This window comes from Canis aureus, chromosome 21, assembly GCF_053574225.1.
Source record: "Canis aureus isolate CA01 chromosome 21, VMU_Caureus_v.1.0, whole genome shotgun sequence".
NCBI classification, from domain to species: domain Eukaryota; kingdom Metazoa; phylum Chordata; class Mammalia; order Carnivora; family Canidae; genus Canis; species Canis aureus.
In genome coordinates, this window is record NC_135631.1 from 46,314,851 (window position 1) to 46,330,983 (window position 16,133).

General features: G+C 37.7%; 1 protein-coding gene across 2 annotated transcripts in view; it reads left to right on the top strand.

Moving 5' to 3' along the window:
* The window catches only part of RALA (RAS like proto-oncogene A), a 74,077-nt gene that overhangs the window by 43,037 nt on the left and 14,907 nt on the right, over window positions 1–16,133 (top strand). The window contains exons 1-2 of one of the 2 annotated variants that reach the window (XM_077864106.1): window positions 5,518–5,671; window positions 14,137–14,292. In XM_077864106.1, the coding sequence (XP_077720232.1) occupies window positions 14,179–14,292 (114 nt within the window). In that variant the 5' untranslated portion in view covers window positions 5,518–5,671; window positions 14,137–14,178. Of the gene's footprint in view, window positions 1–5,517; window positions 5,672–14,136; window positions 14,293–16,133 lie in introns of those variants that run through there. The other variant, XM_077864105.1, reaches the window with a different exon arrangement.

The following is a 16,133-nucleotide window of genomic DNA, read 5'->3' on the forward strand; positions in this document are numbered from 1 at the left end:
AAATGAAGATCTCCTATGAGTTTAGGGCGTCAGTTACTACTAATGTTATTTATTATTTCACCTGGACTTCTTCCACCTTCTCTTTTTCATAATGACTAATTAATAAGGTTTTGCTTATAAATATTCAAAACAGTAGTTTCTCTTGTCACTTAAAATTTGTCATAGATTTATTGGAATTCCAAAAGTATGAAATAAAAAAAATGATTGGACTTCATCAAAATTGAAAGCTTCTTCTCTTCCAAAAACAGGTAAGGAAAATAAAAAGATAAGCTACAGATAGAAAATATTTTCTTATAAAGGCTTTTATACGAGAAAATATAGAGAACTCTTACAACTCACTGAAAAAACAAAAACCCAATTTTTAAAAATGGGCAAAAGATTTGAACACCAAAGACATATAGATGGTAGACAACCACATGAAAAGATGCTCAATATGATTAGTTTTTAGGAAAATTATAACCACAGTGAAATACTGTTACTCAAACTATTAGACTGACAGTTCCCGGATAGAAAGCAACTAAAAATCACATACATGTTAGTGGAAATGGAGAAGGGCATAGCAACTTGGAAAACATATTTAAACATGAAATTACCATGCAGTTTAGCAGTCTCTTTCCTAGATATTAACCCAAGAGAAGTGGAAACACATACGCATACACATATATGCGCGCACACACACAAACTTGTATGTTTATAGCTTCTTCATCTTTAACATATTTTAAATGGAAACAACCCAAATAAATGTAGATGGAGAAGCAAATTGTGCTACTTCCAGACAATTGAGTACCATCCAACATTAAAAAAAGATGTATGCACCACTGGTACATGTAACAATATGGATGTATCTCAAAAGCCATAGCTAAGAAAAAGAAACCAGGCACAGAAGTCTATATGTATAATATGGTCCATTTATATAACGTTCTGGAAAAGGTGATAGGAACTAAAGTTGGATCAGTGGCTGCCAGGGGATGGGGTCAGAAGGGAAGCATGACTGCTAAGGGGTAAGAGGAACCTTTTTGGGGGAATGGAAATGTTACGTATCTTGATTGTGGTTGGTTACATGACTATACATTTATCCAAATTCATTAAAAAGGTGATTTTATTGTATTTAAACCAAACTGCCTTTGAAGAAAAGTTAAAGCCAGGTTTCAACATCAGAAATTATCTTCACAATTTTTTTAAAGATAGATAGTAGATAGATAGATAGACAGATAGATAGATAGATAGATTTGAACAAGCAAGAGAAGGAGCAGTGGGGATGGGCAGAGGAAGAGAGAGAAAAAAAAAGAAGCAGACTCCCTGCTGAGCAGGAAGCCAGACATGAGGCTCACTCCCGGCACCCAGAGATCATGACCTGAGCTGAACGCAGATGCTTAACCACCTGAGCCACCCAGGCCCCTGTATCTTCACAAAATTAAGGGTAAAGAAAACTCTAGGACATAGATCAGAGGACTCCTAAATCAGGTCCTTTGTCTTTTGATTTAGTGGTCTTTTTTTTTTTTTTTAATAAATTCTTCTATATTAAAAAAATAGTATTTTTCATTACCAGATTTTGTGCCTTTACCAACATACAATCTTCTTGCCCCCAAAACAGGATCTTATTTTCATTTATTTGAGTCACCCTTTATAAAGTTACCTAGGTACATTATTAAATTCTCATGTATATCTTAGACCATTTTGTTAATCTTTTTTTTTTAATTTTTTTTTCAATTTTGTTAATCTTATTCTGTTATGTACCCTTTGTGAAAGCTGTTGTAAATTCAGGCTTTTCTTCCATTTTATATATAAACTTTTTTTTTAAAATTGTTAGACATTTGGTTGTTTCCCGTTTTGGCTACTGTGAATAAAACTGAACATTCTTGTACAAGTCTTTGTGGACATATGTCTTCATGTCACGTACCTAATTGTAGGAGTAGAACTTTGGGTCGTAGGATATGTATATGTTTAGCTTTTTGAGAAATAGCCACTTTTGAAAATGATTGTGCCTTTTTTTTTTTTTTAAGATTTTATTTATTCATGAGACACAGAGAGAGAGAGAGAGAGAGAGAGAGGCAGAGACACAGGCAGAGGAAGAAGCAGGCTCCATGGAGGGAGCCTGATGTGGGACTGGATCCTGGGACTCCAGGATCATGCCCTGGGCCAAAGGCAGGCGCTAAACCGCTGAGCCGCTGAGGGATCCCCAATTGTACCATTCTTATACTTCCATCAGCAAAGCATGAGTTCTCATAGTTCAACATCCTTGCCTACATTCAATATTGTCTTTTTAACTTTAACTTCTAGTGGGCATGAAGTAGGATATCCTTGTCACTTTAATTTGAATTTCCGTCTGATGTGGAGCAACTTATTATGAACTTTTTGGCCAAAGAAATAACCTTTTATGAAGTATTTATGAAGCTCAAGTATTATGCCCAGTTTTTATTGGGTTGCTTATATTTTTTCATTAATTTGTTGGAGTTATCTATTCTGGATGCAAGCCCTTTTACAGACATATATGTTGTGAATATTTTTTCCCAGCCTGTAGCTTATCATTTAATTTTCCTAACAATCTCTTCTGATGAGCAGAGGATTTTAGTTTTAATAGTTCAGTTTTTCAGGTTTTTTGTTTGTTTGTTTGTTTGTTTTTGTACTTAATATATTTTGTGTCCTCTCTAAGAAATCTTTTTTCTCCCTCAGGGTCTCAAAGGTATTTTCCTATTTTCTGAAAATTTCATATATTAGCTTAACATTTGAGTCTTTCATACATGTCAAATTAATTTTTTGGTGTAGTGTGAGACATGCATAGAGGTTCTTTCCTCCCAAGGTTTATACAATTGTTCTAGGACCATTTGTTGCAGATTGTCATTCCCACCATCTAATTGCTTTGACCCCTTCTCCCATTATACATTCTAACTGGTTCTTTGAAAGAATTCTATTTTGGGGGATCCCTGGGTGGCTCAGCGGTTTAGCGCCTGCCTTTGGCCCGGGGCGCAATCCTGGAGCCCCGGGATCGAGTCCCGCGTCGGGCTCCCTCTTCCTGTGTCTCTGCCTCACTCTCTCTCTATGTCTATCATAAATAAATAAAATTTTAAAAAGAAGAATTCTATTTTTTATATAACAAAGTTATTAATAGAATCATCTATCCTTTGAAATCTCGTTAGAGCAGTTTTTTAGTTGATTCCTTTGACTTAAATGTTACCAATTAATAATGATCATTTACTCCTTATATCTCTTTCTGATGTCATCAGGTGCTACTTTCAGGACAATGCAAAAGAGTGATGGTACTGGGCATTCTTATCTTATTCCTGACAAAAGCGTTAATGGAAATGCTTTTATAAAATGCTTTTATCGTGAAGCATGATGAGATTTTTTTAGGGTTTAGTTTTAAGGTCACCAGTTTCTGTATTAAGTGAGTACCAATAAATTTCTACTTTACTATGTTTTTATAAGTAGTGAACTTTGAATTTTATCAAATATTCTAGACCTTATAAATATACTAATACAATTATTTTCATCTATTAATATGAGGAATTATATTGACCTCCTAAAATATAAAGCTATTCTTGCAATATCTGGTTGAACCCCACTTGGTCACTTTGGTTTATTCTTTAACATGCTGGATTCTATATGGTAACATTTTTTATTTAAAGTTTTGCCCTGTATTCACATGATAGGTCAGTTAATCTACATTTCCTTTAGTCTCTTTGTTAAGACTTCATCAGTGTTAATCTAGATCTCTGAGGATAATTGGAAACATTCTCTGAAACATTAAATAGTATTGATAATACCCGTTCTTTATTTTTTAAAAAGATTTTATTTATTTGAGAAACAGCGAGAGAAAGCGCACAAGCAGGGAGGAGTGGGAGAAGCAGGCTCCCCGCTGAGTAGGGAGCCCGATGGTTAGTGGGGCTCTATCCCAGGACCCTGAGATCATGACCTGAGCCGAAAGCAGCCACTTAACTGATTGAACCACCTGGGTGCCCCAATTCCTTCACCCATTCCTGAAGTGGCTGGAAAATTGTACCAGTGGTATTATTTGTGCCTGGTATAAACCTAAATAGTCTTAAATCCCTTTCAAAAAAGAATAGTGTGTCTTGTTTCCTTGCTCAAGTATACTCTAACTCTTCTAAAATTGTTAATTTTATACTAAATTCCTGGTGGGGTTTTTTTGTTTTGTTTTGTTTTTGTTTTTACTGAGCAGATACTCTTAATGCAGATAGGGAGTGTCATGGGTGAGTTGTTTGTATGAAATACTTTACAGGGCCGCCTGGGTGGCTCAGTGGTTGAGCATCTCCCTTAGGCTCAGGTCGTGATCACGGAGTCCTAGGATTGAGTTCCCCATTAGGCTCCCTACTGCCTATCTCTTACTTCTCCCTCTGCCTATCTCTCTGCCTATCTCTCTGTGTGTCTCTCATGGATGAATATAAAATCTTAAAAAAAAAGACTTTTTAAAAAAGATTTATTTATTTATTCGAGAGAGACACAGACAGAGGGAGAAGCAGGCTTCATGCAAGGAGCCCGACACTGGACTCGATCCCAGGTCTCCAGGACCACACCCCGAGCTGAAGGAGGTGGTAAACCGCTGAGCTACCCGGGCTGCCCGAAAAGAAATACTTTTTTGAGAATGAGTCACTAATTTGACGTCTACCTACTTGTGATTAGTAATGGTTTGATAGGAACTAAACTTTAGTGATCATAAACCTTTAATGCAGTTTTGAAATTGGAGGGGAAGTAAATACTTCATTTAACCTCTTTATTACAAGGAATCTCTCATTAAGAAGTTCACAGCTGATATTTTTTTTAGACTAAAACCTAATAATAAGTGCCTTTATTAGGAAAGTCTAAAGACAATAATGAACTCTGGAAATATTAAGATTGTTAGCATTTTCGGTTTTGGTGGGCAGAGAGTGTTTGATATCTTACTTGGTAAGAGTATTCTCTATTCAGTATTGGAGAGCTAGATTGATTGATTGTTAGAAAGTTTCTTGAAGTTGAAAATACAGAGCAGAATTTGGATTGAAGATTTGTGGTCTGAAGCACCTTGACCCCCTTTCTGTAGGTGGTAGGCTGAATAAACCCAAGATATCTATACCTAATCCCTGGAATCTGTGAATGTTACTTTCTATGGCTAAAGGAACTTGATTAAATTAAGGCTATTGAGGGGCACCTGGGTGGCTCAGTCAGTTAAGTGTCTGCCTTCAGCTCAGGTCATAGTCCTGGGGTCCTGGAAACAAGCCCCAGGTTGGGCTTCCTGCTTACTGGGAAGTCTGTTTCTTCCTTTCCCTTTACCCCCTCCACTCTTTTTTCTCTCCTTCCCCAAAACAAAAATCTTTTTAAAAAGTTAATTAAGGATCTTAAGATGGGATGCTTATTCTAGAGAATTTGGCCTGAAGTGTAATCACAAGTATCCTTTAAGAGGGAGGTAGAGAAGGTTTTGACTACAGTAGAAGAGAAGGCGATATGACCACAGAAGCAGGGATTGTAATGATTCAGCCAAGGGATTTAAATTTTTTTTTTTTTTTTTTTTTTTTTTTTGCAAAGGGATTTAAGACCGTTTAAGGGCCAAGGAAAGCCAGTCTCTAAAAACTGGAAAAAGCAAAGAACAGATTCTTCCCTGGAGCCTCCAAAAGGAATCTGCCCAACTGACACCTTGATTGAGCCTTAAGACTCATTTTGGATTTTGGCAACCATAACTGTAAGACAATAAATATATGTTGTTTGAAGCTACTATAGGTTTGTGGCGGTTTGTTACAGCGGCCACAGGAAACTCCAACAGTGTGGCTACCCATCCACTAAACATCAGCGGCAAGGCCTTGACCTGTGGAGTTCGACTCCACAGCCCCAGCCCTGAGAACAGTGTCTTTGTGGAGGAAGAGAGAGAAAGAAGGAAGGCAGGGAGGGAGGGAAAATCAAGGAATTCATATTTCACACAAATATTTTGAGCATGGTATAGGTGTCTGGTTTCTGAATGAAGCAGAAAAACAGTAAGGTTGAAAACTTGAAACCCACCCATAACTGAGTATGTTCTGTAGTCTTATTCTAGGATATCACTTTGAAAAAATTAAACAGTAAAAGGTAGAAGATAACTGAGAAACCAAATACACCATTTGAAATTCAAGGATTCTTGTCTCATTAGTTGAGGCAGGGAAACGAATCCACATACATGGAGATGTCATATTTTATTTAAAATGTAGATTCAGTCCCCCAATTCCTAATTTGAATGAAAGTTCCAACAAGGTAGTTAATTGCACTTGTGTCAAGTGAGTGCAAGAAATAAACAAGCTTATATTATTTTATGACTAGTTCTTTGCTTAAAACATATGTACACATGATACAAAAACCAGAATGCACAAAATGGTATACATTACAAGCCACTGTCCCACTTCTATCCACCAGTGACTTCCTTTCCATCCTCACTGGCAACCGTGTTGTTAACCACTGTTTTATATCGTTTCTGATGTAATAAACAAGTGAATTCCTAAAAAAGCCTTTTCCTCATCTGTGCTTGTTCTGTATCTTGTCTGTGTCTTTTTTTTTTTTTTTTCCCACTTTAACAGTATGTTTGAGCTCCCTCCGTATCACTGGGTAAAGACCATCCTTGTTTTTTGTAGTTAGGGTTACTCCATGCATTCAGTTTACACTTCACTGCAATGAATGAATGTGCCTATTTCTTTACACCAGGGATAAACTTTGTAAAAGGACTAGAAGTAAACATTTTAGACTTGTGGGCCACATACATTCTCTGTTGCATATTCTTTGTTTTGTTTTGTTTATAAGCCTTCAAAAACATAAAACCATTGTTAGCTCAGGGACCATACAAAAAGTGGGCCAAAGGAGCTATAGTTTGCTGACCTTTGCAAACTTAACAACCTGATGGGTAAAACAATAGTGTCCCAATGTATTTTATTTGTATTTCTCTTATCAGTAGAGCATATTAGAGCCATTTATATTTCCTTTTCTATGACTATTCCTATTTTCGGCCCATTTTCCTATAATTATTGTTCTTATTTATAGTAACATTTTATATACGGAAATTATCTCTTTGAAATGAATTGCAAACATTTTCCTCAGTTTTGTCTTTTACTTTACTCATAAAAGATTTTGTTCACTAGAAATGTTTTGAGTAGTAAAATTTGTTGTTTTTTTTAAGATTTTTTATTTATTTATTCTTGAGAGAGAGAGAGAGAGAGAGAGAGGCAGAGACACAGGCAGAGGGAGAAGCAAGCTCCATGCAGGGAGCCCGACGTGGGACTCGATCCTGGGTCTTCAGGATCATCAGGCCCTGGGCTGAAGGCGGCGCTAAACTGCTGAGCCACCGGGGCTGCCCGAGTAGTAAAATTTGTTAGTTATTTGCTGATGAGTATTATGTAATACTTTAGGCCCTCCCATTCTGAAATTATCAAACAACTCTTTCAGGATTGTTTTCTTTCCCCTCTGGTGTTTTGTGGTTTTTTGTTGTTGTTGTTGTTGTTTAAGATTTATTTATTTGAGAAAGAGAGAGAGGGATATAGGGAGAGAGAATCTCAAGCAGACTCTCCATTTAGCGAGGAGCCCACTGCAGGGCTTGATCCCACAACCCTGAGGTCAAGACAAGAGCTGAAATCAAGAATTGAATGCTTAACCAACAGAGTCACCCAGGCACCCCAGTGCTACTGTGATTTTATCATCTAAATCTTTGATCCGCTTGACGTTTATATTGGTGTGAAGAAAATGAATCCAACTTTATTTTTTTTCCAGATAGCTCACCAATTGTCCCAAGTCCATTTATTGAGATATTCTCCATGCTTCCCTCCCCACTTCCATTTGAAATGCCACCTTTTTTACACACTATAGTATATATTCAGATCTATTGCTGTATATTGTTCCATTGATCTATCTAGGCAAGGTTTTGCTTTTGAGTTACAACTCCCGCACTGAATTGCTGTGTGATCATATTTCATTGAGGAACTATAGATTCAGTAAAATAAATAAATGATCAGATCTGTCTGCAACCTTCACCCATACCCCTTCTTTTCACTTCCCCTCACCTCTGTTACAAAGAAGAGGTGGCCCTCCTCATGCATGACCCATCTCCACTCCTCTGGCCCACTCTCAAAGGCACTTTGCTCCTAGAAGCACCCTCTCTCCTATATCATTAATTTCTGTCTCTTTTATTTAGTTATTTTTGAAGTATCGTTAACATACAGTGTTATGTTAGTTTCAGGTGCATAATATTCAGCAATTCTATACATTAGTGCTCATCACATTAAGTGCACTCTTTTTTTTTTTTTTTTTAAGACTTAAGAGTGTTCGGGGGGGTGGTAAGGGGCAGAAGGAAAGAGAGAGAGAATATTAAGCATGCTCCATGCCCAGCACAGAGCTGGACACGGGGCTCCGTCTCATGACCCTGAGATTATGACCTGAGCAAAAATCAAGAGTCAGACATTTAACCAACTGAGCCATCCAGGTGCCCCAGTAAGTACACTCTTAACCCCCTTTGTCTATTTACTCATCCATCTCCCACCCATGTCCTTTTGGGTGACTACCAGTTTGTTCTCTGTAGAAGAAGAGTCTGGTTCTTTGTTTCTCTCTTTTTCTTTATTCATTTGTTTCCTAAATTTTACATTTGAGAGTATTTGTATTTGTCTTTATCCTACTGATTTATTCACTTAGCATTATATCCTCTGTGTATTCATATTGTTGCAGATGGTAAGATCTCATTCTTTTTATGGCTGAATAATATTCCATTGTGTGTATTTAGCACACGTTTATCCATTTATCTATCAGTGAACACTTGGCTTGCTTTCATATATTGGCTATTATAAGTAAGACTACAGTAAACATAGGGGTTGCCTGTCTTCTTGAATTAGTCTTTCGTTTCCTTTGGTAAATTCCCATTTAGTGGAATTACTGGATCATACAGTAATTCTATTTTTAATTTTTTGAGGAACCTCTGTACTGTTTTCCAGAGTGGCTGTGCCAATTTGCATTCTTAAAAACAGTGAAATGAGGGTGCTTTTTTTCTTCACATCCTTGCCAACACTTGTCTTACGTTTTTTTTTATTTTGGCCATTCTAACAGGTGTGAAGTAGTATCTCAGTGTTGTTTTGATTTGCATTTCCCTGACACAACTTGTGATGTTGAGCATCTTTTCATGTGTCTGTTAACCATCTGTTGTCTTTGGAAAAATGTCCGTTCAGGTCCTCTGCCCATTTTTTTAATCAGATAGTTTGGGGGGTTTTTTGGTGTTAGGTTGTATAACTTTTTTGTATGTTTTGGTTTTTAACCCCTTATTAAATACAGCATTTACAAATATCTTCTCCCATTAAGTAGGTTGCATTTTGTTTTGTTGATGGTTACTTTTTGCCTTTATTCCCTTACCTCAGGAGACACATCTAGAAAAATGGTTCTACAGCTGATATCAAGGAGATGGCTACCTATATTTTCTTCTAGGAGTTTTCTAGTTTAGGTCTCACATTTAAGTCTTTAGTCCATTTTGAGGGGTTCTCTTTTTTCCATTTTGAGTTCATTTTTATGTATGTTGAAGAAAGTGGTCCAATTTCATTCTTTTACATGTAGCTGTCCAGTTTTCTCAGCGCTATTTGTTGAAGAGACTGTATTTTCCTTTTTCTCTATTCCTGCTTCCTTTGTTGAAGATTAATTGACCATATAACCATGGGTTTACCTTTGAGCTGTCTGTTCTGTTCCGTCTATTTGTCTGTTTTTGTGCCAGTACCACACTGTTTTGATTACTACAACTTTGTAGTAAATCTTGAAATCTCCAGATTTGTTCTTTCTCAAGATTGTTTTGATTATTCAGTGTTTTTTTGTGGTCCTATACAAATTTTAGTATTCTTTGTTCTAGTTCTGTGAAAAATGTTGGTATTTTTATAGGGATGGCATTAAATCTGTAGATTGCTTTGGGCAATATGGATGTTTTAATAACATTAGATCTCCCAATCCATAAGCATGGAATATCTTTCCATTTGTGTCATTTTCAATTTCTTTCATCAGTGGTTCATAGTTTTCAGAGCACAGGTCTTTCACCTCTCTGGTTAAGTTTATTCCTAGGTATTTGTTTGTTTTTGAAGCAGTTGTAAATAGGATTGTTTTCTTAATTTCTCTTTCTGATACTTCATTATTAATGTACAGAAATGAAACATTTCTGTAAGTTAATTTTGTATCCTGTAACTTTACTGAATTCATTTATCAGTTCTAGTAGTTTTTTGTTGGACTGTAGGATTTTCTATATATAGCATCATGTCATCTGCAAGTAGTGAAAGTTTTACTTCTTCCTTACCAATTTGGGTGCCTTATTTCCCTTTCTTGTCCTATTGTTGTGGCTAGAACTTCTAGTACTATGTTGAATAAAAGTGGTAAGTGGAAATCCTTGTTTTGTTCCTGATCTTAGAAGAAAAGCTCTTAGGGATCCCTGGATGACTCGGTGGTTTGGTGCCTGCCTTCTGCCCAGGATCCTGGGGTCTCAGGATCAAGTCCCGCATTGGGCTCCCTGCATGGAGCCTGCTTCTTCCTCTGCCTGTGTCTCTGCCTCTCTCTCTGTCTCTTATGAATAAATAAAATCTTTAAAAAAAAAAAAAAAGAAGAAGAAAAGCTCTTAAATTTATTGTCATTGTCCCCAATACAGGTAGTATTGATAGTTATGCAAGTACTAGTTATGGAAACTAATATTATTACCATTTGGGCTGCAGCTGCTATAGGCCAGCCCCCTGCCCTCACTAGCATGGACTAGATAGACTCCTCTGCTCTTGCTCCTCCACCATCCGCTCTCCACACACCAGCCAAGCTAATCTTTTCAAGATATAAGTGAAATTATGTCACTGTCTTGCTTAAAAACTCCCTGGTGCTTCCCATTAAAATTATAATAAAACTCAGACACCTCTCCATGGCCTGCAAAGCTTTTTGTCAGTTGGCCTCCCCTTCCTCTCGCTCTCCCCACCATTACTCCCAAGTCTCCATGTACTCTGGCCTCCTCCAGGTCCCTAGAACATGCCGAACTCTCCCATTTTGGGTCTTTGCACTTGTCATTCCTCTGGAATGCTCTTCCCTCAGAGTTGCCTGGTTCTCTCATAAAATTCAGGTCTCAGCTCAAATGCTACCTCTGAGAAGGAGTCATGCTTGACTAGCCTGGTTCAATTTGCCCATCCCTTGCTCTTCATCTTGTGCCTGTCATCGTCTTTATTGCATTTAGCACTATGGAATTTTCTTATTTATGTATCTGTTTGCCTTCAGTTTTAGGTAGGCACAGGCTTCAGTTTGTTTACCATCAAAACAACATATAAACTAGGGATTGGGAGCTAAATTGTAGAATGCCAACTTTTTGAAATGGGGAGAGAGGAGCGTCTCCTCCGTGGGAGCTTCTTGTCTTGCATTGCCTCTTGAAAGTATGGGATATGCAGCTCATAATTATTAGGGACTGATTGCACTTTGGAAAAATATCTCTGGGACTTTTCCTTCTTTATATCTAAGTCACTATTTTATCACATTTAAATATTTTACATATTTAAATAGTTATATGAAATAAATGTAAATATTTATATACTTCAAATATTTAAACAGTATTTTAAATTGTTCTGGAAATAAAAGTGTTCTCAGTTGGTGTGACTGCTAAATGTTTTGCTTTCAAAACACACACAGCTCTTAGAGTATACTTAATTGTTTTAAAAATAAGACAGTAGGTACATAGTCATGAAGTTACTTACAGCTAAGTAAGGATCATAATGGTGGGAAGTCATTTTCTGATTCATGTAGGAACATCATGTTCCATCAACTGCTTAGGCTTGGTAGACTTCAGGCTTTTAGTTCCTTACCTGAAATATGCTATTCTTTTTCAATTTCTGAGCAGTGATAGTCATTCATAATCTAATGATCATGTCCTTGGTACCCAAAAAAAGGGAGGGCTCAATTCTTGTTTGTTAAATCGATCAAATTGCTAGCCTCTAAGTATAGATTCTTTACAGTACACTTGACAGCGCAAGCTGCTTCTGCTAAAATGTTTGTTACAAAATAAGAACAGGATCAGAAATTGCATATATAGTGTCAGCTCAAGTTATGCTCCTTATAGATTGAAAGCAGTCTCAAAGTATAACATGTTCATGTTGCTAAATAGATAAGATTATGGATTGCTGTTTTTTTTTTTTTCCTTAAGACTTTTCTGTTTAGGGGGCACCTGGGTGGCTCATTCAGTTAAGCATGAGGCTCTCTTAGTTTCAGCTCAGGTCATGATCTCATAGGTGGTGAGATCAAACTCTGTGTGTTGTGGGAGACTCCTCAGCAGGGAGTATGCTCGAAGAATGTCTCCTACCCTACCCCCACTCACCAGCACGTGCTTTCTCTCTCTCTGTAAGATAAATAAATCTTAAAAAACAACAGCAACAACCAACTCTTTTGTTCGGGCAAATAGTCATAAGGGCCTGATTTCTGGGCACAGCCCAAGAATTGCCCAGCTCTTGGGTGCCTTTAAGCCATTGTGTGAGGCAGAGACCCACAGCAGACTATCCTTGCCCATACCTGTGATTGAATTTCTAGTAGCAATGATGGCTTTATTACTAGTACAGTCTAAATCACTCCCCATGGTTGTCAGACTGAGAACATTTATTTGTTCATTCAACACTTGTGTACTGAATGGTTGATTTTGCCAAGCCATGGTAGTCACAATCAACATAAAGTAACCCAAGCAGACATGACCCCCTGCACTTGGGTTGCTTCTGGTGTATTAGGGAAGAAGACTCATAATAAGCAACTAACACATTCAAGTAGTTTCAACTTGTAATAATGGTTGAGAGGGAGAGTATCAGATGGTATATGAGAGCACAGGGCAGGGGAGAGCCTAACTGATTTAGATTGAGAGTTTCAGGTAAGGCTGAGACCCCCAAAACTGAGAGGTCTTAGCCAGACAGAATGAGAAGATGCCAAAAGGCAGGGACCAGGGGATCCCTGCGTGGCTCAGCGGTTTAGCGCCTGCCTTTGGCCCAGGGCGCGATCCTGGAGTCCCGGGATCGAGTCCCGCGTCGGGCTCCCGGCATGGAGCCTGCTTCTCCCTCCTCCTGTGTCTCTGCCTCTCTCTCTCTCTCTATGTCTATCATAAATAAATAAATCTTTAAAAAAAAAAAAACAAAAAAAAACAAAAGGCAGGGACCAAGAGGCACAGAAGAGTACGTGAAGGACTACAGGAGGCCGGGTGGGGGCCCGATGCAGCCGAGCTGGGAGACACTGGCACAGGACAGAGAGGCAAGCAGGATGAGATGTGGTTTCCAGGAGCTGCAGTTTGGGAAAGCTGTGCTGTGACCAAATAGTCAGAAGATGCCGGGAGGAAAGGCTGCTGCAACCCAGCCCCCTCGAACCTCTAATAACAGAAAGTCTCCTAGCTCGGGCTGCACACAGGCTGGCTGCTGCCACCTTACGGCCTCTTTCTAAGGCCTGGTCCTGGGTGCCCTTGGCACACGGCGGCACTCCAGCTTCTGGAGGAACCTGGTCTTCCCACATGGAGCATGTAAAAGTGGTAAACAGACGCATGTTCTGAAGAAAATGAGGGCATGCAGGATCCAGGTATTTAAGTTAGGTTGGCCCTCCATTCCATGATGTCCCATGGGAGGTGTGATAGACAGCATTGGATTCTGTCTGTAATTCTACTGCCAAGTTCCTGGGATGAGATTTCTTCATTTATAAACTGACAGTGAGCGAACCTTTCAATCAGCAACCTTTTTTGGAGGAGGGCAGGGTGCAGGGGAATCAGTTATTTCTTACTAGAATTAGAAGAACTGTCTCTTTTATTATTGCCCATAAAGGTTAATGTGAGAACAAAGTGATTGTTGAGACTGTTTTCATAATCTGTGTGATTCTGTTCAAATACATTGAATACTCCATTATTGTCTGCATGTGGTTGCATTGGGAAATCTTCACTTTGGGTCACAGCTCATTACTGAAAGCTAGCTGTTATAGGAGAAATGCCCTTGACTTGTATACTTGTATCATCATGGTGTTCTCTGATAAGTGGTTCTTCCTCTAAATGAGCATACTTTGCTGTCTGTTTAAAATCGCCACAATGATTTTATGAAAATGAAAACTAGTATCTTGAAGCCCAAGGACACTGTATCTCTTTCCTACACTTGGAACTCTGAAGAAGATTGTACTGGCTGGTACTTAGTTTTTCATTCTTTCTAGGTTCTTCTTCATCCTTTGCTGAAAATCACTCTGTGACACAAGATGGCTGCAAACAAGCCCAAGGGTCAGAATTCTTTGGCCTTACACAAAGTCATCATGGTGGGCAGTGGTGGTGTGGGCAAGTCCGCACTGACTCTACAGTTCATGTATGATGAGGTAAGTGCCGGTTTTATAATGGGTATCAAAGTTCGGGCTGTAGAGAGTATTTCAGTAGTTTAGTTTTGGTGCTCTTTTAAATGTATACCTGAATCCTTGAAAGCTACTCATTGTATTTCCCATTTTTAAATTTAGAGCCAGCATTTGTACACATCTTGACTTAACAAATCAATAACTCAAGATCCTTAAGAACTTACACTTTAAAAACAAAATAAAACTGGAAACGGTACCTATTTTTAAGCAATCTAACTTTTTGGCTTTTTCATTTCAAATGTTTAATGGAGGTTCCCATCTTGAATTAATAGAAGTGGTAGATATAGTATCTAATCGAGACTTAAAGTTAGCATAATAAGGTGTCCTGTAGTAACTTTAACAGTAATGATTTTAATAATAGTGAAAAAATCAGTAGTATCTGGCATGGCAATACACTCACCATTAGGTAAAAAGCTGTGTCCCTAAAATATAATTAAGAGAAGGTTACAGATTTGTGTGCCTGTATTTATATCAGACTTTACCGCCCAGAGTTAAGGTCATAGCCTATATACAGCAATATATTCTTTCCCCAGAAGACTTTTGTCAAGCCTAAATAATTTAAGAGTTGATAATCTGGTTTAAGCATTTATTCTCAATTCTTCCTTCCAATAGAGAAGCAAGGTTTTATGGTTACTCTTTTTTACTTAATCCTCCAAACAATCCTGCATGGTAGGTGATATCCCCATTTTACAGATGAGAAAACAGGACCTCAGAGAGTTTTCTCAGCCTGCCCAAGAGGAGTGATCTCTAATGAGTAACCAAAGCCTGGTCTCCTGATAACAAATCCTGCAGATCTTACCACCCATTGTCTCCTTCCATTGCCTGTTCATCAGCATTTTTGGCACACACAAAAAAAGCCTAAATCTAATCAGCTCTCTTGCTCAATGGTGACTATAATAAAACATTTGGAAAGAAAGAAGATTGAAATGATACTTGAAATGAAATTGCTGATTTAAGTGTTCAATCTGTTTTCCATACTACTCATTTTAATAGATAGTCTTTCAAAGTAATCGCTTAGTCAGGCCCCTTCTTAACAATAAGGAAGAGGTCAAAAGTAAGACTATTCACATACCTGATGAGTGATAAAGGGCTAAGCTCTCACTTAGTATTCATAAATATTAATATTCACAGTAGTATCTGGTATCAAAATATGTGTCTTTGTTAAATCATCATGTGTAATACTTATAAAATTAGTATGTAAATATGGGTAGACTGTTCTGTAGCCTTTATGGTTACAAATACACTGTGTTCGTTTTTTTTTAAATAATTACATATTGAGTATCCTCCCTGTACCAGGTAGATCGGGGAGCTAGAGTGATGAGTAAAATAGTCAAGGTCCCTGCTCCCAGGGGTTATGTTCTAGTAGGGGGATATGGACATTGAGCAAATAAATAAGAAAATATCAGATAAGGAAAATGAAAATATTTATAGGAACTAATTTTAAAAACATGCAAAAGTATGTATACATACACACATGGTAGCAATGATACACTGATCAAAAATATCAAGGTGAGATTTACAGAGTTGAAGATAGATGGAGGAATGTAAAGTTGTTTAATAGTACTGTTTAAAAAATGAGGCATGTAGAGAGCGACCTCAAGGTTTGTGATTTGCTGTTCTACTAAGTAAATAGCATAAGCCACTTTATTGAATTGGTTCATTTTAGAGAAGAGATTTCACAGCAGCTTTCAATTGACTCACTTTCAAGTTATTTCTACAATTCTGGCATGAAAATTTATATAGAGAATCACATTGAAAGGAGTTGTTATATATTTGATTAAATACACAAATAATCACTTTTGCAGGTG